Genomic DNA, 27,756 nt, shown 5'->3' with positions numbered 1-27,756 from the left:
CATCCAAAATAAACATTTTTGTTTACATAATATAAGAGTGTACTGTGTATATTTATTATGTATATATACATACAAACACGTGTATATTTAAGAAAAATATACTATGTTTATATATAAAATATATGTATATATAAAATAAAATAAAACAATATAAATGTATATACACGTAAATATTTTTTTAAATATATACTGTATGTGTTTACGTTTATATATTGATAAATAAATAAGCAGTACGCATTCATATAGTATATAAACAAAAACTTATTCTGGATTTGATTAATCATTTGACAGCACTAATATATATATATATATATATATATATATATATATATATATATATATATATATATATATATATATATATATATATATATATATATATATATATAAAGCTATCAGTCACCCTACCTGTTCTCTGGATAAGGAGTTTTCAAAATGAAATATATAAATATATAAATAGAATCTGCATAAATCAGCATATTAAGGGAAAAAAATAAGAAAAACCAATAAAAAAGAAAAAACGCCATAATGACATCACATTTCAATACATGTGTTGTTATTGTTTAATCTGACAGCTGTTGAAAAGGGGGTTTAATCATCCAGAATGCATGTGGAAGTGAGGTACCTCAGTCCGTTCTGTACCACACGGTTCTTGCAGGTTCTGCAGCAGGAGCAGGCATGGTTGCACTCAAATATAAGAGGTGGCTCCTCATTACAGAACTCAGGCAGCAGACGGCTCTCCTGATGCCACAAACACAAAGCATTTGAACTCTAATACTAAAAAGCACATTTCAACAAAAATGTAACGATCTTAAAAAAAAAAAAATGTCTGTATTGCTCTGCATTCATAAGTTTCCACGATGATGCTAGATTATTTTGAGTGGTTTTCATGCCACTGTTATGCAGTTTCTACTGTGTTCTGGGTGGTTTCTACTTAGCTACATTACTAGCCTTAAACAAAAGAGTCTTTATGATATTATGTATTCATAGATAATGCTCAGGTCGCCTATTATTTATCAGTTTTATTGCTTAGACAAAGATATCAATATTATGGTAAGGCAGTTTATTACTTAAAATACAATTAACAAACGCCTACCTCTGAGTGTGGGCTTTAGTAATAGTGATATTTGATTTAGCAACACTAATAATTTTGCCTAGACCATCTCACACGGTCTTGTACTTAGCTTATTCCTCCTCTAGGTGGAGATGTTTGCCAAATCAAATTATATTAACAACAGGTTAGGGCTAGTAATTCATGTAACTATGCTTCAGAATTACCAGTATATTCAGAATTTACATATAACATCTCTAGCAGCTTAGTTATTAGATCCTAAAAATGGAAGTGTTCAGAAATGGACTTACTTTATCATACCAGCAACGCAGGCTGAGTTGGCCACACATGCAGCTAGCTGAGGAGCAATCATCTTTACAGACGCAGTACTGTGGAATGAAACAACACCATTATACATCATCTTTCTAAGTTTGGAGGTATATATCACTTATTCAAAGTTTAGCTAACCAGCCAACGCTTATTTGTCTACACTGCCAAAACAATGAATCAATGAGATTTGAAAAGTGTTACAATAAAAGTATTTTTTAGCTTATTTACCTGCAAGTGGGTGATATTTTTGTCAATGTTCATGGGGGACGTCACACAGCTATCGGGGACGTATTTGTAGTTGTCAGGACAGGGTTCGCTATCCACTGCATTCACACACGGGATGGGGACTTTCTCGTAGCCTCTGGCGATGTCCCTAAACACGGTTACACAGTAATTTATAGACTAATTTAGGTCTTAGTTCTGGTGTCGATAAACAGTTCAATACTGTGATCTGGAGGATGGTGAGATATGAATTAAGATCTACCTGCTGAGAAGCTTCTCTACTGTGCCAGTCTGGTTGCTGTTAGCTTCTCTCTGCTTTTTGCTGGCTTGAAGTGCGTTCCAAACCTTCGAGTTCTGGCTGCAGCAATCCATGGGGGTCTCTCCTTCTTTGTTCTCGAAGTTTATGTCAGCACCCCGCGACAGAAACAAGCTATAAAAAATGCATTCTTGAAGGTTAGGACAAACAACTATTTTTATTATTACTACTACTACTACTACTTAGGGGTGAGCAATATGATAAAAAAAAAAAGTGTAATTTTATTTTACAGTAATGATATATATGACAAAAAAATAATTTATACTACATAATATTGATTATATAAAGTAATCAAATGTATAAAAAGCTGCATATTTTTCACTGTAGATTAAATGCATATTTCTTCATATTAAAGTTACAAGTGATTTATTCAAAAGTACTGAAAGATTTTATATCTTTTGTTGTTTGATTAACATGGATGACAGAAATATTAGACTGCTGTCACTTTAAGAGCAGTCTAATACTGTTACACGTTTTCTTTCTCAGCTGTTCGCTTTCACTTAAGAGGGTTAGTTCACCCAAAAATGAAAATGAGCCTGTGTTTTATTCACCCTCAAGCCATCCTAGTTATATATATAAATTACTTTTTTCAGACGAATGCAATCTTTTGCTTCTGTAAACGAAATCATGAGACTAGCATATCTCAGAGGTGTGTGCGCGATGTATTCATCCTACATCATCTGCCGGAACAGCTTCCACGTACAACAGTCAACAGAAGTAAGAGAAACGTTTTTATTATGTTTGAAATATGGATATTTTTCTTACAAAAACGCATGGAATTGCTACAAGAGGCCGTTATTCATGCCCCGGAGCTGTGTGAGGCACATTTTATTATGGATGCACGTATTACCATGTTTTAGACCATTAAAGACAAACACCTACCCACTGCAATAATAACACTTGGAATAGCCAGGATTTTTTTTATTTTTATTTATAACTCAGATTGGATTCGTCTGAACGATAAAAGTCATATACACATATGATGCCTTGAGGATGAGTAAAAAAACTGCCAAATTATAATTTGACCTAATTTGACCATTTACTGCGCCCACCCCTACTACAATAACTACTAAAACAAGAACAACAACAACCTGTGAACTATACCATTTTCCAAAACAAAAAAAAGTTTTTGTCTTAAACAAAATCATCCTCAATTTAAAGGTTTTGTTTGGATTCGGAGGTGGACCTGAAACAAACCAATTTAGGATGAAAAATATATTTGTAATCTATCTTCTCCTGTTGCAATACTACATTCAAGACTCCAACCCATCACTGTAACTGCCTGCCAACGGATCCATAATAAAATTTGTCCAGGAAATGATGAGCGCAAGCCTTTATAGCTAGCGTTCAGCTCCAATGAATCTACATGACATTGATCCAGTCTCCAATAAAAAAAATGCAGCTTTAAGCTGATTAGGATCTACACAAGCACCTGATTAGACTGCAGTACATCGGATATGCGTGTAATCCTGCAGTACAGTTATCTTTTAGGAGGATGTAAATAAGCCTAGCTCACTACAGACCTGTAAGACTGAAAGGAAGTTTCCCAATCAATCAGTCTGGATCAATAAAACCAAGTGGAGGTTTACTCACTTCACACATTCCAGCCGGCTCTCCCGTGATGCTATGTGCAAAGGTGAGTCTCCGTGGATGTTGATGACGTTGAGATCACACTTTGCATCCAGGAGGATCTCAGCTATCTCCAAACACCCAGAGAATGCCGCCCAGTGCAGACAGATATTTCCCTCCTACAATCAAAGTTGATGATTGCAACAGATCAATTACACTGCATTTTCAACCGTCTAAGTCATGATGTAATTCTGATATATTAAACTGCAGTTTCCAGAGTACAAAACACAGCACGCAGACCTTGTCTCGTATGTTGATATCAGCCCCTTTTGAGAGCAAGAGTTTTACTTGGTCCACATGTTTGTACTCCGTGGCCCAAATCATGGCTGTCCAACCTCCATCATCCTGGAACAAGAAATACAACTACATGTCAATCTTTTTGACTCCAATGGCTCCTATTGTCCACAACAATACTGAAAGCACCATTAATACCATTTACTCACAATTTATATGCAATTAAATATTATAATAGTGCAGTTTGGAATAACTTGAACAATGTATATGCATCATAAAAATGCTGATGGTGTTTTAAGATTTTATTAATTTGCATGGCTTTTGCAGGTCTAGAAACCATTAAAAAAAAAACATATGCAACCTGGTTAATTTTTGACATTTTCAGACCCTTGCGTTGAGAACTACAGGTATATACCTTGAATCATTAAATAATAATAATAATAATAATAACAACAACAATTGTAGATAAAACTGACAAAAACTTTTAAATAAAAAAGTGAAAAGTTATTTTGTTGTAGTTATTAAAAGCCAAAGAAAAATGCAATAAGGTATTATATTACTGTAAATAAAAAAAATTAAAAACCTACACAAATTAAAAAATTGGTAGTGCATCCTTAACATGCCTTGTAACATTTATGAAACTCATTACAAAAATCAGTAAGAGTAGTTATCAGTGGAATGGAGGACTATTGATGAGGTTGTTTTGTGAAATTCCTGAACTATGTTTGGCAGAGTCTAACGACTCAAATAATGGAAATCCCCAAAAACACAGAAGGTGGAAACCTGGCAGTTAATATCTACAATTCCTGTAGACAGCAAATGTTGTACAATGCTGAAATGCCCAGTCTTAGCAGCAAGATGGAGACATGTTGAACCCTCAACATCCTAAAAAAACAAAGGATGTGATCAGTCCTCAAACAGAGCGAATGTTCATCTAAAAACAATTGATTATTGAGTGTTGTACTAAACAGACTTGCTTATCAACCCTCTTGCTCGTGGCAGCTGACCTTGTTAGAGACGATGGCTCCAGCCCTCAGAAGATAGCGCACTGTGTCAAGATTATCGTTCTCACAGGCCTCCATCAGGGGCGTCCGCTGGTCCTCATCACACATGTCAAGGTTTGCACCAGCCTGAGGAATAAGATCATTGATTTTAATGACAACAAAATCACTGAGGTTAAACTAGGCATGACACATCTTAATAAGTAAAAATTGTATATGCAATTGAGATCTGAGAACTATGACAGACTTATCTGTTGTGCTTTAAAGAAGAAAAATTAATACAGGGTGATAAGTTTTGATAAAAGTGGTGAAGTTAATACTCGTTCACTAGCATTTGCCCTCACCTGCACCAGCATATGGCAGACTTCCTGATGACCCGCTTCAGCTGCTACATGGAGTGGTGTGCGTTTGTTTTGGCTCTCCATTTGAAAGTTAGGGTCTATCCCATCCACTGAGAATGAGAAAGAAATGAGAAGTTTCCAGCACAGAGCAGACTACCATGAATAATACAACAATGTTATCCCTCTCTCTTACCCAGCATCAGTAGGACCTTCTGCAGCTCTCCTTGTTTAGCAGAAATATACAGCTGTTTTGGGTGAAATCGAAGCTTTTTGGGTCTTGGAGAAGAAATGAAGAGATGATAATGTTCATAAAGTGTTCATAATGATTGAACCCCATGTTGTATGAATAATATTGCTAAATCAGAGGCCATAATTGGTTTTCTTACTTCTCTGCATCTAGAGCCAGCAGGACACTTTCTAGAGTTTCTTTAGTTGGTCCCGGTTGAAGTACGGTTCCAAATCCAGCTCCAACAGGCCCGGTTTTCGAGCCCAAAGGGGACACAGATGTGTCCTGTGACTGTGTAGGTCTGGATAAGGTGCTATCTGCTTTGCCCTCTCCAAGAACAGAGAGCCGAGTGGACCTTTAATGACCAACAAAACAATTAAAATCCAAAAATTTGAGAAAAAAACAACAAAAAATCATAAAAGCATATATACAGAATGTCCTACCTAGGTACATAAATGAAACAGCTTGCACATACCCTCCAGTGGTGGTGTCCGCTTTACCCTCTGAGGTGCTGGGCGTGCAGGGGCCATGGATGAGAGGGACGGTAGACGTTGTATCAGCCTTGGCAATGGTGACCTCTTTCGCCTTGCTGACCTCCTCTCCGCAGTGTGGACAAAAGCTCTGACCGTTGAGCACCGAGGCACAGGCTCGATGAAACCGGTGGGAGATGTTCACCTCTGGCTGACACTCCATGAAGACACCCTACACGAGGGCCACATGAAGTACCTTTGAGTGTTTTGCTCCAATGTGGCTGAAGTAAAAACTCTGAAGCTTTTCAGACACATGCACTCAGTCAAGAATTTCTTGGCCATTGGCTCGTCATGCTTAAACCCAATCAAAGACCTAAAAATATTCGCATGGGTAAAGCCAAAGACTCACGGCTCTGCAAAAGAAGCCACAGCCTGGGCAGCACTGATGTTTGACCATGCCCGTGCGATGGTCCTCACACAGAACCAGCAGTTGGACAGAGTTTGAAGGCCTCATCATCTCGTGCTTCAGCACTGCACTCTGACAACGGCTCAGCTACCCCCAGAACAACAGGGAACCAATTAGAATAGAGTTCAGAACCTCGACTTTTAAAAAGAGTTTAAAAAAAAGTGTATCGTAGCATCAACCAAGACATTACAGAAAAAGAAGATGCCAAGTATTCAGCGGTAAGATGAATGCTAGGAACTTCTGTACTGAATCGAATTATTCACCTCATTTCATTCCAAAAATTGGGACCTATATTCAGATGGTAAATAGTAGGCGTTCTTAACTCTGGCCCTCAAGGTCCAGTTTTCTGAAGAGTTTAGCTCAAGCCACAATCAAACACACTTGACCAAACTAATGCAAATCTTCAGGATTACCAGAGAGGCAGGTTAGCGTGATCAGAAAGTGAGGACCTCGAGATTGGCCAGAGTTGAGTAACCATGGTACATAGCAAGATAAAGTGTTCCTGAAAATGCTATCACTGTCACCATGATTGTTCTACATATTCACAATGGTAACCATCTCACCTGACCGTCAATGCTCTCAGTCGCCATACACTTCCTGTCCGCAAGCGTCAGAATCTCTCGGCTCTTGGGCATCTCCATTCGACAGCTGCAAAGGGGCAGTTCCTGCACCATGTCGGCGTCTGTGCTCTTCACTGACCCTGAAACAGCTGAGAAACACCATCTGTAAGACTCTAATAATCAAGAAAGAGCTGAAAGACCATCATTTTGGAAACCAATGGCGGGAAATCGATGTTACTTCATAATGAGATGTACATGGATGACAAACATTGCACAGATAGCACAAACTGCTTCAGGATTTCTCTTCGATAGACACATGACCACCAGGGGGCACAATATCAGCTGAGTCTCGATGACTCATTTTATCCAAGATGGAGGCCACCACAAAGGCCCTGCAGTAATCAAGCTCTGAACTTTACACAAATGCGTCTTTCAAGATGCTGAGCTCGAAACCAATCAAATGGAACAGTCTGCCACAAATTTGATTTGTAAGCAGATAAAGTAGCCATTTTTAACTAGCAAAAACTCTTGGTTTAAAGAACTTAAATTGCAGCTTGAAAAGACAACAATTATATATAGCATTTAACAAGAAACAAACTTCCCTTTGCATTTCCTCATACAGTCAAAAAGCAAACCATTGCATCATTCAATGCTTTCCAAAGTTAAATAGCAAAATATTCTTATAATAATAATAATTATTATTATTATTATTATTATTATTATTATCATTATTATCTAACCAATATGGCCAAAGGATTGAATTTCACCTGTACTCTTAGATGACAGTAAGGCTTCCTGTGCCGCTAGGTTGAGGGAGTCGAGTGGGACTTCTTTATACTCTGTCCTGTTGTCAGAAGGGGCTGATAGTGATCCCTGGCTCTCAGATTGAGACTGGGACTCCATTCCTGGGGTTATGATTGAACAGACATAAAGAGATTTGTAAATGAAAATCATTAACAGCCAAGTTGTTGGGATTCAGCAGATATTTGAGGAAAGCATGGATTTTAACATTTACCGTACCTGAAAGAGTTTTCGCTTTCGATTTCCTCTTGCGTTTCCTTGATGGTCGGAGCCAGGCGTGGTCCCCCTTGACTTTCTTTTTCCATTTCTTTTTCAAACTGGACTCTGAACTCTGAGGAGAAACAGAAGTAACTTACAGTCCACAGACTGAAACAAAGCATTATCTCAGAAACCTCAAATCAAATCTGTGAAACTCACTAGTCTCCAAGCATTTTATCTAGATGTCCCTTGATTATACTGTATTTATTGATACTCGGTATTAGAGAATGCTTGGGGACTCACCAAGTCTGATTCATCCCCTTCCTCTTCACCTTCGCCCTCCGGTGACTCCTCAGACTCATGTTCTTCTTCAAGAGGCTTTTGAATGAAAAATTAACAAATAAACAGGGGAATGTAATGTGTTGTAGGCGTTACTTTACTTGTTCACAGATTCAGTGAACAAGCCGTTTGGCCAAAAAAAAAAATTAATCAAGGAAATAACTGACAAGATGGAAGAAAGTAATGGATGAGACCATTTTCCATTGGCTCATGAGTTGTATTGCTCAATTCCCACCTGAGAAACTGAAGCTAACTTGGGTCCCTCCAGAGAGGCTTTGGCTCCACCCTCTCTGACCAGCTCCTGATCCTCGTCTGTGTCTTCTCCTTCCTCTGACTCTTCTTCATCAGACTCATTCTCACCATTCACATGAACTGATTCCTTTGACAACTGTGAAACCAAGGAATAAAAAGGGTGGCATTAGATGTCTACCTCCACATGCCTTGGCTTACAAAGTACAGAAAAGGTTAACCAATTACCAATCCAAAAATATTTAGATAAGGTTCCTTATGGGGTAAAGACTGAACTACTCAAAGATTATTTTCACAACACAATATAAAAGCCGGTTTTTCACTCTTTAGGTTCAAATCTGGAGGTCCGATCTTTCACCTGAGGGTTGGGTGGAGACTGGGACATACGCTGAAACATCTCCAGAACTGTGCGTTGTTTTAAGACTTTATTTTTCTTCTTGGGCACAAGACTATAAGTTCCCATCTTTCTTTTCTTCTTCCTTGACATGGCTGCTACTGAGGGAGAGACAGGTCTGGGTTCAACTGTCAATGCATAAAGGGAGAATTCTGGTATACAAGCCTGTTTTCAAGCACTCGTTTCTTTGTAAAAGCAATATGATCATTTTTATGAAAAACTGTCAAACAGTTAAAAAATTATCTGCATTTCAATTTGAACTTGAACCATGTTTGACAATGTTAATATAATTGATGAACATGTTGCTGCAAATTTTACCAGAAATTTCCATTTGTCTACTATTTTTTGTCAAAAATAAAAGTTTAGACAGTTGCTGAGTTATTTATTTATATATATATATATATATATATATATATATATATATATATAAAAAAATATGGCAGTGCCCCAAATACATATATGTAGTTGTGCCAAAATTATTAGAGCACCTGACAGATCTGAAAAAAAAAAATGTTCAGAGTTTTTATTGCCTCAAAAACATGATTTAATTTCATAATGTTCATGAAGCATTCAGATGGATGCTCTGAGCACAGATATAAGATTAAGTGAGTCATACTGTTTTTATCCACTTTTAACTTTAATATTTGGTTTGTCCACATTTTGCAGCAATTACAGCAGCACATCTCTCTGGCATAGTGTCAATATATTTCCTGAGAGCCAAAGAGTGGAGTAAAGCCTCCTTGAGGGGGCCAGTCCATCATTTTCAATGTTCCAGCAGAAGCCTTCTGTCCCAGGTAGTTTGTTTATGGGTATTGTAATGGCCAATTCAACAAAACCCTCTTAAATATGCTTAGTAAGTGTTCTAATAATCTTGGCCATCACTGCATACTTAGTTGTAAAATGTAATAATTTCATAACACTAATACAAACAGAATGAAAAACACATTGACTTGCTAAAGATTAAATTCCTTAATATTAAATTATAACATTTAGTGATTTATAAATAATTTGTTGAAATCAGCACAATAAAGTATCCAACAACTAGTATAAATCAATCCAGTATAGATAAATATATATATTTTTAATAACATTATTTTGTTTTATCAGAATATATATATATATATATATATATATATATATATATATAGATAGATAGATAGATAGATAGATAGATAGATAGATAGATAGATAGATAGATAGATAGATAGATAGATAGATAGATCAATATATGTAAATATAATGTAAAGCCCCATCAAAACAGCTTTAGAGCAATCAGTTTTATTGGATGCAAAGAAAGGTAATACAGTGTATAACCTGTTTGTGGCTTGGCTGGTGTGGTGTTCAGTACAGATGTGGCGTCAGTTTGGCTTTGAGGTAGCTGATTCTGGATTGGAGATGACTGAGGCTGCACTGTCTCTGGTTTGCCCAGACTGTCATCTTTCACCACGACTGGCTCCTTATTTTCCCTATTCAAAAGCTGAAGGAGGAACAGAAATGCGATTATATGTATCCATGACCATGAGTCATGAGCAGACCTAAAAAAAGACCAAAACACGGCATTGTGGGATGTTCAGTGTTGAATGCACTGCTGTCATGACTAGTGCAGCTGATGTAGAAGAGTGTTTCACTGCGGTAGATCCTCATTACCTTTAGTGTCTGGTTTGAGGCCGGCCTTGACATAGTTTTGCGTGCGCGATGTATCGTTGGAGGAGGTGTATTTGATACTATGCCATTTTTAGTCTCTGTATCCGCTTGTCTCTCTATTGGACTCGGTCCTGGGCTTGCAGCACTGTTTGAAGAACACTGGTCAGGGGGTCGCAATGTAGAAGCTGAAGTTGGCGAGCTTTTAGTCCCATGCCCCAATGTGGAACCCCATACAGGGGACCAGTTAGTCCTATGTGGGGCTGACACTGTGTCTTCCTGTTGTTTGCTTAGAATATATCCATTACTGCCCACTGTAGAGCCATGGGGCGGCTCAGTCTCAGACAGTCCGTTCTCCGCGGTTGAGGATCGGGCTGGTGACCCTGCAGAAAGGCTCTGTTCAGTTCTCTTTGTGTCCGTGTTTTCATAGGTCCCATTCAGCTCATTGGCCTCTTTGAGAGGGTTGACTTCCCCATTCGAGTGATCTTCATCTCCTCCTATAAGAAAAATAACAGAAAAAGTTACGAGATTGTTTCAGGTTCAAAGCAACTTGGCACAACATAAAACATAAAAGTAAGACACTTACAATGGAAGTTACCAGTGCCAGAGACCAGAAGGCCAGTATTTTTAAAGCTAATGTGTTTTATTAAACACTTAAATAATAAATCAATACTTCTGGAGAAAAAAAAATAATATAATAGTTTTCCCAATCATCCTTGTTTATGTTGGACATCTGGTCTAGGTATAATATTTCAAATTTTGCACCAAAAATAAAAAATAAAAAATAGAATTAGAAAAAAAAATTAACTCACTAAACAGTAAAGAACAAGTCAATATGTGTTAAGACATGGCTATCAAGAGTGAAATGAGTCGATAAACAACCAAAATGTTGCCATAAACATTATATCATAAATGCTCATGTATCAAAATAAATTTAGTATTTACCCTCTTCTGGATCACTGCGAGACTCTTTTGTCCCCTCGGACTTCATGGTTTCCCTCTTGCCCGAATTCCCATTGGCCGAACTGGAGAGCTGAAAACAAGCACACTGTTGAATTACTGGATTTCCATAACATATGTAATACTGTGTAAAATGTGTAAGTGCAAACTATGGAGTATCAAAGCAGTAAGCAATATTTTTTCTTTTAAGGAGAGGGGAGAATGCATAAAGCCAATTGATCAAACTTTACAATGTCCAAGCCAGGCTGGTGGCAGGAATAACCGGTCTAAAACAATTAAAGAGGTAATGAGAATGAAAGCGGATCAAATTAAAGTTTGGATCTAAATTAAAGGACCCACTGTTTCTAAAACAACAGCATTTATGGCTAGCGGCAACAAAACACAAGCAATGGCGAGAAAGAAAAAGGAAAAACATTTAGACACCCTTTGGGAACGTGAGAGGCTTTTCCCAAAGGTTCGGTCTAAACAACATCTGAATAACAAGGTCTTTGATTGGCTAGGCTTTGAGCTGTCAATCACTCCTGAGTCAAGTTAATATTTTCAAGAGATTCAGTATCTCCCAATAACTGGTTTCAGCAAAAGCCTTTCTACAGGTTAATTACACCTAAAATCTCCATTCAATAATCAAAATGACCAGGCTTAATAATATCATAGCATTTGCAACAACACCAACAACATGAGAAAATGAACAGGAAAAGAAAACACACTGGACAATGAGGCCGAGCATGGACTTGCTTCCTAATGCACCCTTGTCCCTCTCTCTCTCTCATTTTTTATGTTCTGTTAGAATTGGTTACTTTCGTTCTTGGCTATTGGTCCACTGGAAGTAGACAGCCTGACCCAACGCCCATGTGGAACATCTCTCCTGCAACTGTAATGCAATAAAAAACAACCCACTGGCAACAAATCCATGTTTCAGCAAGTAGATTCAAAGCTCCCTGCAAAAACAAAGACAAATTTGAGACTTCATGGAAAAGGTGCATTGAGAGTCCAAAAAACTGCCCTTGATGGATACAACAAAATATACAAAAAATGTGCAAACATCCTTATGCTGGTACCATCAAATATGCCACATCCTTGAGTTCTAACAAAATCAACAACAAAAAAGCACAACTCTAGAAAGAGTGCCTGATGTCCAGAGGTCTCGTTCCTAAAGACAGTGTGCATCTACAGGACTCCCATACAGTCGGACAGAGCAGATCAAGCTCTCTTTGGCCTAGGAAAGCACCTGAGAACATGCGTAATCCTTTGAGCTACTACTCATCTTACTACCACATCCCAAGTAGCATGGAGAAACCTGCATCAACGTCAGGTGATCACCTGCATCAAGGATTCCAGCTTCACTCAATTCGCTTGTCATTGAAGAGACATGTTTAAAATCAACCCCTGATAGGGAAGAAACAGCGAGGCATGAGGTGATGAGATAGACTTGTTGATTTTTCTTTTTTGTCTGGAAGCAATTCAGACGTCCTCGAGCCATGCAACTGAAGTGGTGCATCCAGTCTCACTCACATACAAGCCTCCAACTACTGGAGTGAATCTCTGCAGCGAGGCTCAGAAAGGAAGAGGTAGGTCACAGGGTGCAGTAATTACAAGCAAATCCAAGCTTTCTCTCACTGTCTGTCCCCTCCCCCACCCCAGCCCAGATCCCCAGACCTCATCTGATTGGCAGACCCACTGACTGCCTTCCGTTCCACAGCCAGAAAATGTCTGCCGCTCGTTCGTTGGAGCTGCTCTTGCAACAAAGGAGGTCGTGTGGCTTTCTGTTCCTCTCTCGCCACAAGGGGAGCCACTTCATAATAAGAGTCCCCCCATTCCCTGCCCAAACCAGGCAAGATCTGCCCCACTGACACTACAAAGACCCCATCACACCTTATCAAATCAGTCCATTAGATTGAGGGTAACTCTGAGGACTGCTATGGCGGGATCATTGTTTTCCCAGCATTCAGCTGCACCTCTGATCTACTCATATCTTGGTTACTGCAAAAAGTATTTTCTTTGAGTGCAACAACTTCTAAGCAAATCCTTGATCTAGAGCTGTGTTTCCCAACCATTTTGTCTTATGTGCCTCAACTGCCCCATCAATAAGGCTCAAGTACCCCTCCTTTCACAAATGAATTCATGAATGAAACCCAGATTAACAAGTCATTTGCACTCTTTGTATAATGGCATGCAGTTAGCACCAAAGCTCAATTTATACAAACAAAACGCACTGTCATTAGTAGAAACGTTAATGAGAAGAAGAGTAAAGAAATCTGCTACTGAAGTCTATATATATGACAGTCTATGAATGCTTTACTACTAAATTGAATTGCTTTGTTTAATAAGTAACAAGCATTAATCAGAATATTTTATCATATTTTTAAAACCAGTTAACAGTCCTAACATGTCTATTTGAAGTCATAATGCCTGTTTAATAGGTTTAATACAGCAAAATCTTTCAGGTGTCCCATAGAAACTGATTAAGTACCCCTGGTTTGGATCACTTTTTAAATTTCTTAAATTTGTTCAGAGCATTATTTTCCTTATTTTAGAAAAACATTCCTTAAGCAAAGAGAGAACAGCTGAAGAGACATTCTTAGCACACGAGAAAAAGGGTCTCTGGAAAAGAAATGTCTCAGGTTAGCTTACAAAGATAAATGGTTTCAAATATCCAACAAAAGTATATAAGAGTCCATAATACATGGACTGACACAGTGTTGTCTAGTAGGCCTCAATGGAAACTAAACTAATAACAGACTAGCCAATTAGCTTGGTTGACTAGAGTATCCCATTTTGTCTTCTTTTGTTCTTAGCTTCCATATTTAATTAGCCTGCTATTCCTTAACTGTTTGTATGATAAAAGTTATCTTATGGAGAACTGCTATCAGAATAGAGTGATTAATATGAACCCTCACTCAATCTCCCTCTGTCATTTCATGACACAACACTTTGTTTTATTGGACAACTGGAAGAAATTCATTCAGCCACAAACACAAACACAAAGTGTGCACTAGCTTTAAATATTAAAAGGGAACTTACGGGAACACAAAGTTCCCTACTGCTTCGAAAACTAAAAAACCAGTCTAGACTTTGGCAGTTCAGAAGCCTAAGTGCAAGAATATGAACAAATGCAAATCTGTAGCTGATTTCAACAATCTGGCACCATCACCATGTTGCACAAGGTCACAGATGCTCTGACCCAATATCCACAGCTAGTATATCCCAATCTACTTGCATACCTAGCATGCATGGTTGTTTTCAGTACTACAACTCACTGTTTCAAAAGGAAGAACAACTTGGCACAGCAACACCAGAAATTATCAAGAACCAATAAATCAGCATTTCCAATCATTTTCCATACACAGAAGAACCTCCCAAAATCATGTCAAGCTCTTTCATGCCATGTCACCTTGAGCACTGCCTCCAGTGATCTTTTCATCGCCAAGACATTTTCCAAGGAAACCAGCTGAAATGAATCCCGGATATCAACTCCCACATTCCTCTCATTGAGAGAAAAGCATTTGACTGCGATTATCCAGTTGTTTCCCTGGATCTCCCCCTATAGGCCAAAGAGGGAACATGCTCAGTAGAGGAGAGAGGAGGGAAGGGCCTTCTGCTCCGTTCCACCATGTTGTAACCACAGTGTTTACTGATACGACAAGCCAGACAGGGAATGTTTTCCACGGAATATGGGGTGGTGGATTGGGATTTGGCTTGACTGGGGAGAGCAGACCAACACATTTAAAGTTTACTTAAAAAAAACCCTGAGATATAATATATGATTGAGAACTGAGTCTATATCAAATAACTCAATTTTATGCTGCGTAATATTATACATCCACATAAGACTATACTGGGGTTCGTAAAAGAAAAAAAAATTCTAAGCCATTCCCTGGATATTACTCCATGATGTAATTTTACTCATAAATAAATATCTGTTACAATAGAGAAGACTAAACCATCTTACCATTTTATTAAAGCTGGATGGGATATAGTTTTTCCTCTAATTACCTATTTTGGTGTCTATGGAAAGTGCAAATGCAGTATTACTTTTCAACTCCCCACAAACAAACAGGTTTTTCCATTCCATATGCATACAATCAGCTTCTCAGGTATCTGCTAAGAATTAATCAGCCACCCAGTGGGGATTTTTAAGACTTGACTTTATAAATCTGAGCTGTGGATTCTGAAGTAAACGGTGACTGGGGTTTGTATCATGCCATTTTGCGGCCGAGATCAAAGTGCAGACAAAACCCCATCAGGATTTCGTTGACCTCACCTTCCTAATAGTTTCAACACACACCGCAAGCCATGAGCGCAATGTCTTAATGAGGACGTATGAAATATGAGAGTGCTAAAAATGATTCACACCTTCATTTCAGTTTAACGTCCAATTATTTGTGCAACCAAACGTCAGAGCTGAAGGAACCGTACGGTGTGTCAGCTGCGGCTGTGACTCATGCATGAATGGCAATCAATGAAGACACCTAAATGCAAGCCAAGGCAGAGGGCAATGTGACCAATCCATTCAAAAGCAGTAAATACACTAAACAAGGGCTGAAACCATTTGACAAAACAAAATGATTACACCATACATTAAAAAACGAAGCCAAAAAACCTTGTCCCACTATGTTTGGTCAGTTCACATTTGGAGAATAAAAATGCGGGGAAATAAAAAGATCAGGGGGAAAAAACCAACAGGCCTCATTCTTTAGATCTTGCAGCAAAGACTAACCACTAAACTGTGTCATCAGTCTTGTCGTCACAGAACCCGTTTCTCATTAAAGCCTCTCTGCAACTGGACGGTTGCTGAACAGCTCTCTCAGGAAACATCCAAAAAGCATGATTTCAGATTTACTGTGGTCTAGTCTCATCACACTGGCAGCCAAGGATCACACAACAGGCCTGGGCCTGCAAAATTGTTCTTCCTCAACAATATTTCTATGTTTGGAAATAGCATATTACCAACCACACCACTCTTACCATTTCTGCAGTATATTATATGCCTACTGAGAAATTACTAACAACATGTGGGAAAAAGAAGAAATACGACAGAGCACACAATAAGACATACTGTCTCCCTCAATGCAATGCCTCTACAATTGACTTACCGTTTTCAACATCGATATTTGATCTGACTGCCAGAAATCAAAACATATTTTTTTTTCAGACAAATTCAGATTTAAATTGCAAAGTAACCATATATTTTTTTAAACTGTACGGCACTAGTTTAATTAAAAATGTGTGTGAAATCTGAAAACGTAGCCAACTAAAGTGTTTATACTTGTATAATGTCCATTGGTTTCCAATGCTATTTAAAGTCAGCATTAAGGCAGAAGCTGTGATCGTTTTTCTGTGATGTATATCCAAGTGAAACAGAAAAATGTAGGACAGTACTTGATTTGGCCCATTTGGGATTGTTTGGATTGTTCACATCATTGAATCACTGCGATATATCACTGGAGAACAGATATCATTATGATGCCAATTTTTGATTAAAGATGGCACAAAAATAAAAAATAAAAAATAAAAACATAAAATAACGATGTACACAGATAAATCAGAATCGAAAAATGTAGAACAGTGCGCAGAACATTTTGGGATGCTTGCTAGGTCTCCACTCTCTAAAGGCATCTAAAATTCTCAGGATCCAGATCAACGAAGATGTCAAAACAGGCAGAACGAGTAAAATACAAACTAAAGAAAGGTCCAGGACGTCAAAACAGATGATAAAACGGAACCACCACTTGCTTGCTGCCCAAAATTCAGAAATCCCTCCTCTTCCTTTGCTTTACATTTTTCTAAAGACTTGTGCCAGCAGAAGCAGCAACCATCTGACCACAGATGCTATTAATCCCCAGGATTTTTTTTTCAAGACTTCAAACGTTGACTCAGACCTCTGTGAAGGAAGGAAAGCCACTGTTGAAGGCTTCAAGCTCAAGCGGATTTTGACACTGCATGCTTTTGTTTCAGCTGAAAGGGCTGTTGACTACAGCACTGGCTGAAAGCTTAAGAGGGAGACTGGGTGCCATATTTCACTCATTTCTCAAAGCCTTCCTCTCCTCTGAACATCATGGTGAGATGAGTAATGACAAAACACAAGGAATCAAGATGACGAGCCTCAAATGATGAACATTAAGAACCAGCATGATGAAGAACCCAAGCACTTAATCACTGAAGGTGTTCCTCCATTGGTTTCATACCTGCTTTCACAACGATGGCCTCCGTTGAGGGAGAAAGAGCTTCGAGCTGACTGCTTTGCTTTTCTTTTCTCCTCCCGCATGCAAGCATTCAACCGGCTTGTTGATCATGTGACCTAGAAGCTCCCTCTATCGGCCGAGCTATCTAAAGCTCACCCTGAGCATGCTCAGTCAGTACAAATTTCAATTTTTTTTCTACTGAGAGCAGGGCAACAACGAATTGAGGCAGCCATTTCATTGCTGGAAAGGAGCAGGAAAGGTATGGTGAAGCTATGAAACATGACGCTACCACAGGAACCAGAAGCAATTTATCTGTTATCTTTAATCTGCTGTCGTCTCTCAAGAGGTCTTATTCTCTTCGAAGTCTCTTAGTAGGGCACAGATGTCAAAAGAGACACAAGGCCCAAAGAAACCAGAGGCTAAAACATTACTGAAAACAAGCTGCTTGGTACATTTGTATATTGATCCGATGCAGAATTCAACATGATTTATATATTGGTTGGTGGTCATGTAAATGCTAGCTTAGGCTAATGAAAAACATTGAAGATTGGATGTAGTCTTTATTAAACCAGCTTCTCTGGAGGCCATGAAGGTAAACTGACTCCCTCAAAAGAGCGTATTTCACAGATACAATTTCAACAGTACAATCGGGGTATATTTCAACTGAATATTTAGTAACCAAGAGGAAACAGACTAGCTCAAGACAAATCTATTTAAACTGTTGTCATTTAATTTCATTCTTTCCAATGAAAAAGTAATTTAAATATCCAATGAAATAATAAATCAAAAATGGCTTTAAGATCATGTTATGAGCTTTTTGCTCTGGGATTTTTAGTAAATATGTGTATTTACGATTAATACATTAATTTCAAGGAAAACAAACCAACAATTAATAACTCATCCACCCCTACACCTTTTTTTTGTCTAATCAAACACTGTACAATAAAAATGCCTAAAAAGTGATAAAGTAAAAAATCTTGATTCACAGCTAAGGCTTTTGGCTATTTTTATAAAAAAAAAAAGAAAAATTAAAGGTGAGAAGCTCTTCAATTCTTTCCACGAAAAGTCCTTGTTTAAAGGTGCTGTATGTATGATTGATTGAACTAGGTATTGCAGTCCAAATTCAAAATACTAGAGAGGGTTTTTTTCACCTGGCCCCTCCTCCTCAGACTTGACGCACAGGCAGGTTGCCAGATTGATGACATCAACAGGAACCAACGCACTTGACAATGAATGAAATGAAATTCACTGTGTTTTCCAACAACTAGCAACCCAGGGTGCTGAAATACAGTTGGGTAAACTGGCAGCGGGCGGGTTTCAAAAACAAAAACAGAGACCGACATTCCGGCCCTGAACGCACATTTCCAAAGGAGAATAACTGACTGTAGCATTGTTTTTCAGATAAACAAATATGTTGACTTGGCATGTTATGGTATTTTTATGCGTTAGTAGAGTCAAAGACTTACATACAGCACCTTTAAGTGGTATACACTACCGTTAAAAAGTTTGCGGTCTTGGACTTGGACTTTTGCAAGTCTGCATTTATTTGATCAAAATCTAAAAAAAATTCATTACACTTTATTTTAAAATGCAACTTATTCCTGTTATGAAAAGCTGTATTTTCAGCATCATTACCCCTGTCCTTAGAGTCACATGATGACTTGCTGCTCAAGAAACATTTCTGATTATTATTAAATGTTAAACACAATGGGCTAGTTGCATATCTCCGCCATCTTGGATTTCCGGTCTTGCGAGTGTGTGCGTAGATATTTCCGGTTGTGCTAAACGCCAGTGCAGAGAACCGGAGAGATCCAAATATTACCTTCTATATATGTTTACAGGATTTATAATAATCACTTCAAATGCAAATAAGATTTACACTGCTATTATTACTATTCTATAAATGTTAACTGAGCCAATGCATTTGAAACAGTGTATGTTTGGGTCCGGTGAATGAATTAAATACACTAATGTTCCTATACTGTTCACGAAATAAAAATTTTACTCATGGTGTGTACACACAGACACATAATTTATTTCTACCTTACCAATTATGTAAATGTAAAAATTACTTATTTCTCGAAAATGTTTGTATTACATTGATTATTATTTTTTTGTTTAATGAAATGTTCACCTTAAGACATGGGCTGTGATTTATCTTCACATTTCTCAATTGTGCACATACATTAGTTGTTTTTCATCTTTTTCATCATCATTTACACAACATATTTTATTATTTGACATAGTCAACTTTGCATCAAACATTTTGAAATGAAAAAAATAAACAGGCTGTAAAATAATACAAAACATGACTAATTTTAATATTTGTTTTATCAGAAGAATTCGTAACAAAACACATGCGCTGCTTATAGACAAAATTATTTATGCTGCAGATATTTTACAAAACATTGATAAAAACACACATGAATGCAAACAGTGATCTTTTAATTAATGCAAACCTACCATAATAGCATTACGTTAAATTGTACACCATTATAAACTGTTCAAATAAAGTTAATAAAACATACATACTTTATCAGAAATATCTATCTCGTTTGAAAGTCAGAAACCTTATGATCTTATAGATAACAGTCAGAACAAAATCAGCTCTCCGAAAATGTAAAGTATTGCATATTTGAGTGATTTGTGTTTGAAAAAAAATAAATCCCTGTGGATTGATTGACCTGAAGCTGACGTTGATCCGCTTAATCAACAGAAGAAGCAATCTCCGCGTTGTATATTGATTAATTTCCACACAGAGGTACGCAAAAATGTAGGGAGGATGTTTCCTCGTGTCTTTGATATACCACTTTTCGCTGTTTAATTTGAAAAACATTAATTATATCCATCTAGCCAAGTTTCGTATGTAAGTTTCTCTTATAGTAAATGCGAGCGTCGCAGGACCGGAAATAAGTTTGCACACACTCCTGTCGCTGAAGCTCACTGGCGCCATCTTGTGCACCTAGCCCATTAATTGCAATACTAATTGCAAATAAGTGCAAAATTTTTGTCGAAATCATGATACAATTTCTTTTAGGATTCTTGGATAAACGGTACAAAAGAACAGCATTATTGTCGTTTCATTATCTTTCATTTTTTGAAACGATCCAAATGTCACTTTTTTTATTTAGATTTTTTAGTTTTTTTTATGATGATAGGATGGCTTTAGCATTGACAGGAAGTGGGAGAGAGACGGGGGCAGGATCGGGAAAGTTCCTTGAGTTGGGATTCGAACTCAGCACACCCGTAAGCGCAACAACACTGTATGTTGGCACACTGCCCACAAGGCTATCGGCGCCAACAATTGTCTGTCACTTTTGGTCAATTTATAATTTAAATGAAAATGAAATAAAAAGTATTATTTAATTTAAAAAAATATGAGCTCAACTTTTGAGTGGTAGTGTGTATATGAGAGTAAATGTATTTCCTCCAAAACTGCCAGGAACCATGTAGTAATTCTAAAAAAACAACAACAGATCTCCACAGCTTTTCATCTTCATGACACAAATCAAGCCTATATCATATTTTTCAGAGCAATACAAAGCAGGAGGCCTAATCAGTTTATATAATACAGCTCTGTAGCTTGTAGATTGCACTCAGAAAGTAATCTAGTGCTCTCATACTAATCATACTGATATTGCTAACAAAATCTGTGGGTATACATAACTGTTCCATTGATCTAAATTATTTTACAGTCCTAATTCATTTCTCCAAAACAGATGCAATATAGGTTTATGATTATAAGAGGACTATGAATGCTCTGCACGACAGCTAAACTTTCGTAGCAATGAAATTGATGCGGAGTATGAAATTCCTTTTGATTTTGCAAGAATCATTTCTCAACACGTCAAGGCCCCATCTTGCAACCTTAGCAGGGGCAGAAACGTTGCTTGATTTTCATTCTGCCAACAAATGGTACTACTGACACCAACACAGAACAGGACTTCAACTGAACCCTGCATACCAGGAGTTTCACTCAGCCATTTTATAGTCACCTCATACCACTGACACAGAGAATCAGAGAAACCTCTTTCCCAGAAGCCATGATTATCATACTAAGAGCGAAAATGTAGTTTCATATCTTCCGGCTGGGAAAAGATCTTCTATGCTTTCCTGTATTTCTACAGCACAGTGGTGGAGAACAATGAGAGGGAAGGAGGGAGAGTTACAAACAAAAAGAAAAGAGAGCGATAGTATGGCTATTCACGACTCGTTTCTTTGCATTTCTCCAGAACCTACAGATTTCTATCAACCCCATCACAAAAGAAATATCACTATGAAACAAACACACAGATGCAGAGTTGGGTTTTGAGAATATAATTCCAGACGGCTCCAGGCATGCAAACAAGCTTGAGGGATATTCACCTCAAAGGAATCTACAACAGGACCAGCCAGCGAAACCAAGCTCATTGCTAGCCAGAGTAGCAGCAGTCTATGTTTTGCACTGCTGATTATAGGCGGCCGATGTCAGCACTCGGGTATCAGGAAAAGCATCAAGGATTGCCTGCATTATCGGCTCGATTTGCTTGGCTGCTCAAGTTGATCCAATTTGCAAGTTCTTCTTCTCTGCCATTGAAGACAAATGCAAAAACGTTGGAGTGAACCATCTAAAAATACCAATTATGTTCTTGTCTAAGTTTTGCATTTGAGAGGCTGCAGGTTTTTTTCTAAGTTGATGGACTTGAATGAGTGATGAAGTAAATCTATCCTTTAAGTAGATTAAGAAGACTTTCAAATATGTCAAAGCTGTTGAAGAGGCATGGTAGGCTAATTAAATATGGTTCTGGGGTACAGCTACACCCCCCAAAAAAAATCCTTCCAAGGAAAACATTCGGAGTTCAGATTTGGGATGTGCACAGGACAATGTCTCACAAATCTGAGATTGCTGCAAGTTCCTGTCCAACTTGAAGCAGGCCCACTCTTCAGATCCTGGAGCGTGAGCTTAATCAGTTCTTCAGAAAGAAGACGGATAAATCCAATGAATGAAATGAAATGAAATCCAAAAGAAGAAAAACTATTTTCAAGCATCAAAACAGTGGATTTTTGGAGTACCCAGTCCATTTCTTTCAAAAAACCTACAGCAAACCAGTTGGGAGCAGCTATCTGGAAACACTTATTCCTTTGACCACAAAAGCAAAAATGGAGATAGAATTAATCCTGCTTCATCAGAGGTCAAACCCTCCAGCAATATGGCTGTACCTGTCTTAAGCAGTGGTCTTCATTCATGGGGGAGGGGAAAACAAATTTACACTCTCCAAACGACTAGCTATCTTCCCACACATGCACCGTCCCTGAGCAGAGGTCACATGATCAGCTCGCTGTAAAAAGCTCTGACATGTGCCACACTGAGCATGCTCAGATGGAGCTCTACTGTTCTTCACGAAGAAGGAAGAGCAGAAAAAAAACAACACTGCAGCCATTTCATGGAACGGGCTCTAGCTACAATTAATAGGCTCTTTGTTGTGTTTAACACTGTTCCTGTAGCTCAATCTAATACCCTTGTGATATTTCGAAGGATTCTGACTAGAATGAGAAGCAATACATTAACAGCACATTTTTGAATGTGCATATTTATCAATGTGTCATTGGTTTTTGAAGTGTCAAACCTGTGCATTTACACACTTAATAAACATGAATTATTAAGCATCAAACTTTGTTTCCTGCAATATAATAAAACAAAAGGCCAATGTGGTTTGGATTTAAGCAAAACATCCTTGAGCCAAACCGAAACAATTTTTTAAAAATGTACAAAGGAAACTATCTGAATATTTTTCTCTTAATTTCTTTCTTTCTTTTTTTTTTTTTTACGTATCTAACATTTTTATCCATCTGCTTTGAAATTTTTATGTCAACAGGACTTTTAAATTAGAGATCATTAAAATGCACACAATTTGAAATGGTTAATAATGAACTCCACTGTATATGAAAACCACTAATAATTAGTCAGACTAAATATGTTTTTTTTTAGCAGGGGAACTCAGGTTTAGACCACGGTAAGTGGCTTGAGAAGATCTACAAAAAAAAAACATGAAGTCTTAACTAGAAGCAAACCATAAAACAACAAATAAATAAATAATTTATCTTTTTTTAAAGGCCGGAAATCAATAACCAAAAAAAGAGCTCCTCTGACAACACTGTGCAGTGTCTATTTCTTGCACACAACGTGGATAAGCTACATCATGACCGACAAAAATAAAGCTAGAGTATGGAATGTCATGGAATTTGACAAAATGTAAAAAAAAAAAAAATTAGTGCTGTAGACTGAGTGATATGATTCTGTGAACATTAGGGGGTAGGGCTGGACGATTTGATCTAAAATCAAAACCTTGTTTAATTGAACACTTACCTAAATTACGATTACATATTTTTTGCCTTCATAGATCATTAAAGGTTTGAACTGTACTCAATTAAAGGTGGGATTTTTTTTTTCAAGTGTATTTCTTATCTTGGCAATTTTAAAACAATAAAAACAAACTATTTATTGTTATTTGTTTCATTATTTCAGACAATAAAATGAAAGCCTGCTTGAAATGAAGACGTCTTAAGAAAAATTAACATTTTAGTTTTATTGTAAATTGTAAGTATCTTAAAAAAAGAGAAAAAAAGAAAAGAATATTGTCATGTCCAAAGGAGAAAATTACCAGCATCCCTTGCAAACACAATACATTTTAAATATTGTCAAGTGGAAAGCGGAAAACAATAACTTGCATATCCTGTAAACAAATGTTTTAAATAATGAATGTAAACAGAACTGCTGATAAAGGGAAAGAACCGGGCACCATCTCAGGGATCTTGTCTTGTCACACTATTTGCGCAAGAATTTACTTTAGTTTCTTAATACACAGAACACGTCTTTGCATTTAAAACCGCGATGCAGACGCAGCGCTCAGGAATGTTGCAGCACAGAATGCCAACTCCGTCATGTTGCCATCAAATACAAAAGTTACCATGCAAACCAAAGCTCGCCACGCTTGCCCCACCTCAGGGGTCTTCTGATTGCTCCACTGTTTAAGAACTTACATTGATGAGGGGCTCTGTGTGTAAAAGTTTCAATTATTTAACATGCCACTCACGTGCTGCAATGCTATAGCAATGGTCATATAGCATCAAACACGCCGTAGTATGTAGGAAAAGTATTAATAGGTGTGACGAGTGGGGCGGGGCCGAGGGACGTGGGAACGAGGAGTGAGGCCGGTGGAATGATTGGGAAATCAGTGACACCTGTGACCCACTGCCGGTCTCGAGTCCCACGTAGGAGATGGAAGGATATAAAACTGGAGCGACGACAGTGAAAGACGAGAGAAGACCAGGCCTGGGCTTTAATTTATGTTTTGCTTTTTATTTGCGCGCATCAGTCGTCCGTGAGGGGCTGATGCACTGTTTTGTGTTTATTTGTGATTATTAAAGTTTCATTTTGATTGTGCGCCGGTTCCCGCCTTCTTCCGGATGAATATGAAGCTTTTATTATTACAATAGGATTAAAAATAATAATAATAATTAACCGACTTGGGAAAATAAAATTTCGGTTTCGATTTATTTTCGATTAATTGTTCAGCCTTTCCCCCACAATGCATTGCATCATTTACCAAAGTATTTACATAAGTCCACCTTGAGAGATGAGTAGTTGATGAGAGTATTCATATACCGCAGATTATAGATAAATAGATAAATACACAAATACAGTTTGGGTTTATCTTATTGTTTTTAATGGCATAATAAGCAAACTAACAAACAGTATTATCAGTGTCTAATAACTGCTGTCCGGGGGATGCATTTAATTTCCAGTCTTCAAGTACTTTTTCAGAAGTTAGCTCTGTGGCTAGTAAGTTGTTACGCTGTTCATTTTTGTTTGCAGAAACAACATTGTATCGCTACACATGTTTGACAGCTCTGGCGTGATGAGAGGTGTAAAAACGATGTATTAAAAATGGCGTGCATTCGTTTGTCGAGCCGAGATTTCTTTCAGTGATACAGTGTTGAACAGGGGACTTTCCCCCACGTTCCCTCAACCACAAAAAAACAAAAAAAAAAAAAACCACTTATGGTGAATCCTTTCCTTTGGAATTAAATACTACATTATTAATGTGTACAAAAACTGTTCAGAATATCGCAAAAATGTTTCTGTGCATTAAAAAAGTTAAAGTTAAAGCAAGAGTCAGCTGTTTAAAACCTAGTAAGCTGCCTAGAAAGGCAGCATTTTTGAGCACAAAGAGAAAATGTCAGTATTTCATTGAGACTTGAGATTAAATAGACTGCTTAAGTTTTGTAGATCTTGTAGTGTTAATTTTCACACGCAGTTACACATTGTTGGTTAAAAACAAGAGAGTGGCTGGGAAAAACATTGAGTGGCTGGTAGATTTTGAAATCCGGAGGCCAAAAAAGTTAATTTCCATCCCTGGTACGAAATGACCGAAAGTTCGAGCAAAGCAAGATAACTGTTCTGCTTTTGTCTACACTGACAGCACAGAACATTATTTAGAGTCCCAGCCTGACTTTACTTATTTGTCTTTTTAAAAAAAATATTTGCCACAATACAGAAATGATGTTGGCCATCAATGAAAAACTATTCTTTCTGGGCCAATGTAGTTATAGCATCTACTAACTAAATATATGGTTATTAATCACAATTATCTTGATAATAATGCAGAGCACGTAATTTGATACATTTGTTTCACGACTTAAAATTGTTTCATGATTTCCAGTTCTGTGTTTATTTAAAGTCAAAACATTAAGATGGTTAGTGTGCAAGCCCACGTCTCAACCTGAAAGTTAACAGCCCCAGTTAACTTCCTGTTAAGTTAATGACCCAGCTTGACACTCAGACAGGATGTATGATAAAACAACTGGCAGTTGGTGGGGCGGGATCTTGTGGCCGTGGCCATGATCAGTGAGCTCCTACTCATTCCAAACGGACTCACGATCAATTAAATGAGTTACTGTTATTGTTGTAGTGTCTGTTTGAGATTTATCAGTCGCTAAACAATACAAGACACACAGATAGTGTTTGCCAGATGGGTGGTTACTAACCACAAACAAGATAACTGTGCTGGTAGTCAAACTTACTAGTTTGCACCAAACATACTAACATAGCACTTTCCATTCAGGCCAAAGAGTTCAACTTCAGTCTCAATCCATCACTAAAACTTTTATACATCTTGACATGACTGAATGTTGACCTTTTCAAGAAGTGGCCGATAAAATTTAATTATGGACAAACTGTCCCATTTAAACAAGACATACATTCTCTTTGTAACTTTCTCTGATAACTGCCCTACTGCGATTGTTAATTTGTAAGGATGGCCTGATCTAACTAGAGTCGAGTTGGCATTTTGATGCAATAAATTGTTGCCTAACGCCATGCAGTGTCCCACTAGCCAGTTTTCTTAGCAGATTTTTTCATTGCATTTATGTAGATTCAACAAAGCATATTGTTTTTTACAAAATTTTATGATATTGAAAAATACAGGAATTATAATTTGATAACCAGAATAGATTCATTTGAAAAGAATGAATCACTTTCCACTTAGTTGGGTGATTTCGGGGGGAGCACATCAGCACAGAAAATTTTAAATACATTTAAAATAACTAAATTAATAATAATAATAATAATAAAAGTTAAAACTAAATAAAATTCTTAATTTTCTGTGTTTTGACATTTTGGCACTACGGCCAACTAGTTAGGTGAAAAATCAGTAACAAACAAAATAAATAAAATAAACAAATTACAAGCAATAAAGCAAATAAAAACAATGCAACAAAGATACCATTTTCAGGTTGCTGCAACAATAGCATTCAGGTACAGAAATCAACTGTACTGTACTGTATAAAGCAAATAAAGATTACTCTTTGTTAAAACTACAAATGTTATTTGATCAAGAATGGCTAATTATTTTCTCTGTCATTTCTTGTTTGAATAACATTAATGACATAGACAAGAGCAAGTACATTAGGCTGCAGTCACTTTAAGACCTAAAGCACACATTGGTTGAATTGATACTCATTTTCTTCCTCAACTGTTTATGTTTACTTAAAGCTGTAGTCTGTAGCTTTTGGCACTCTTGCAGTTAATAAACAGACCTGTGTGCATCTTGTGGAAGAGCATTGTAGCCGTAGCTACTTCTCTCTCTTTTGGCTTATCCAGAATCA

At 37.4% G+C, this 27,756-nt stretch overlaps 1 protein-coding gene across 11 annotated transcripts in view; it reads right to left on the bottom strand.

Moving 5' to 3' along the window:
- Positions 1 to 27,756, bottom strand: part of LOC113038793 (histone-lysine N-methyltransferase EHMT1-like) — a 33,178-nt gene that overhangs the window by 3,062 nt on the left and 2,360 nt on the right. The window contains exons 1-23 of one of the 11 annotated variants that reach the window (XM_026196458.1): positions 22,810 to 23,067; positions 11,414 to 11,501; positions 10,475 to 10,965; positions 10,142 to 10,304; positions 8,792 to 8,955; positions 8,420 to 8,572; positions 8,149 to 8,223; positions 7,867 to 7,978; positions 7,614 to 7,751; positions 6,850 to 6,995; positions 6,230 to 6,373; positions 5,826 to 6,052; positions 5,511 to 5,705; positions 5,318 to 5,400; positions 5,128 to 5,234; positions 4,790 to 4,912; positions 4,566 to 4,667; positions 3,789 to 3,893; positions 3,513 to 3,667; positions 1,866 to 2,033; positions 1,610 to 1,754; positions 1,363 to 1,440; positions 626 to 741 (exon numbers count right to left, since the gene is read on the bottom strand). In XM_026196458.1, coding sequence (XP_026052243.1) covers positions 626 to 741; positions 1,363 to 1,440; positions 1,610 to 1,754; positions 1,866 to 2,033; positions 3,513 to 3,667; positions 3,789 to 3,893; positions 4,566 to 4,667; positions 4,790 to 4,912; positions 5,128 to 5,234; positions 5,318 to 5,400; positions 5,511 to 5,705; positions 5,826 to 6,052; positions 6,230 to 6,373; positions 6,850 to 6,995; positions 7,614 to 7,751; positions 7,867 to 7,978; positions 8,149 to 8,223; positions 8,420 to 8,572; positions 8,792 to 8,955; positions 10,142 to 10,304; positions 10,475 to 10,965; positions 11,414 to 11,501; positions 22,810 to 22,836 — 3,305 coding nt within the window. In that variant the 5' untranslated portion in view covers positions 22,837 to 23,067. Of the gene's footprint in view, positions 1 to 625; positions 742 to 1,362; positions 1,441 to 1,609; positions 1,755 to 1,865; positions 2,034 to 3,512; positions 3,668 to 3,788; positions 3,894 to 4,565; positions 4,668 to 4,789; positions 4,913 to 5,127; positions 5,235 to 5,317; positions 5,401 to 5,510; positions 5,706 to 5,825; positions 6,053 to 6,229; positions 6,374 to 6,849; positions 6,996 to 7,613; positions 7,752 to 7,866; positions 7,979 to 8,148; positions 8,224 to 8,419; positions 8,573 to 8,791; positions 8,956 to 10,141; positions 10,305 to 10,474; positions 10,966 to 11,413; positions 11,502 to 12,135; positions 12,214 to 12,748; positions 12,933 to 14,819; positions 14,887 to 17,613; positions 17,701 to 21,975; positions 22,764 to 22,809; positions 23,068 to 27,756 lie in introns of those variants that run through there. The other 10 variants (XM_026196452.1, XM_026196461.1, XM_026196456.1 and 7 more) reach the window with 10 other exon arrangements.

Source organism: Carassius auratus, chromosome 21, assembly GCF_003368295.1.
Source record: "Carassius auratus strain Wakin chromosome 21, ASM336829v1, whole genome shotgun sequence".
NCBI classification, from domain to species: Eukaryota; Metazoa; Chordata; class Actinopteri; order Cypriniformes; family Cyprinidae; genus Carassius; species Carassius auratus.
The sequence above is the reverse complement of the archived record's forward strand: the minus strand, read 5'-3'. Positions and strand labels throughout refer to the sequence as shown.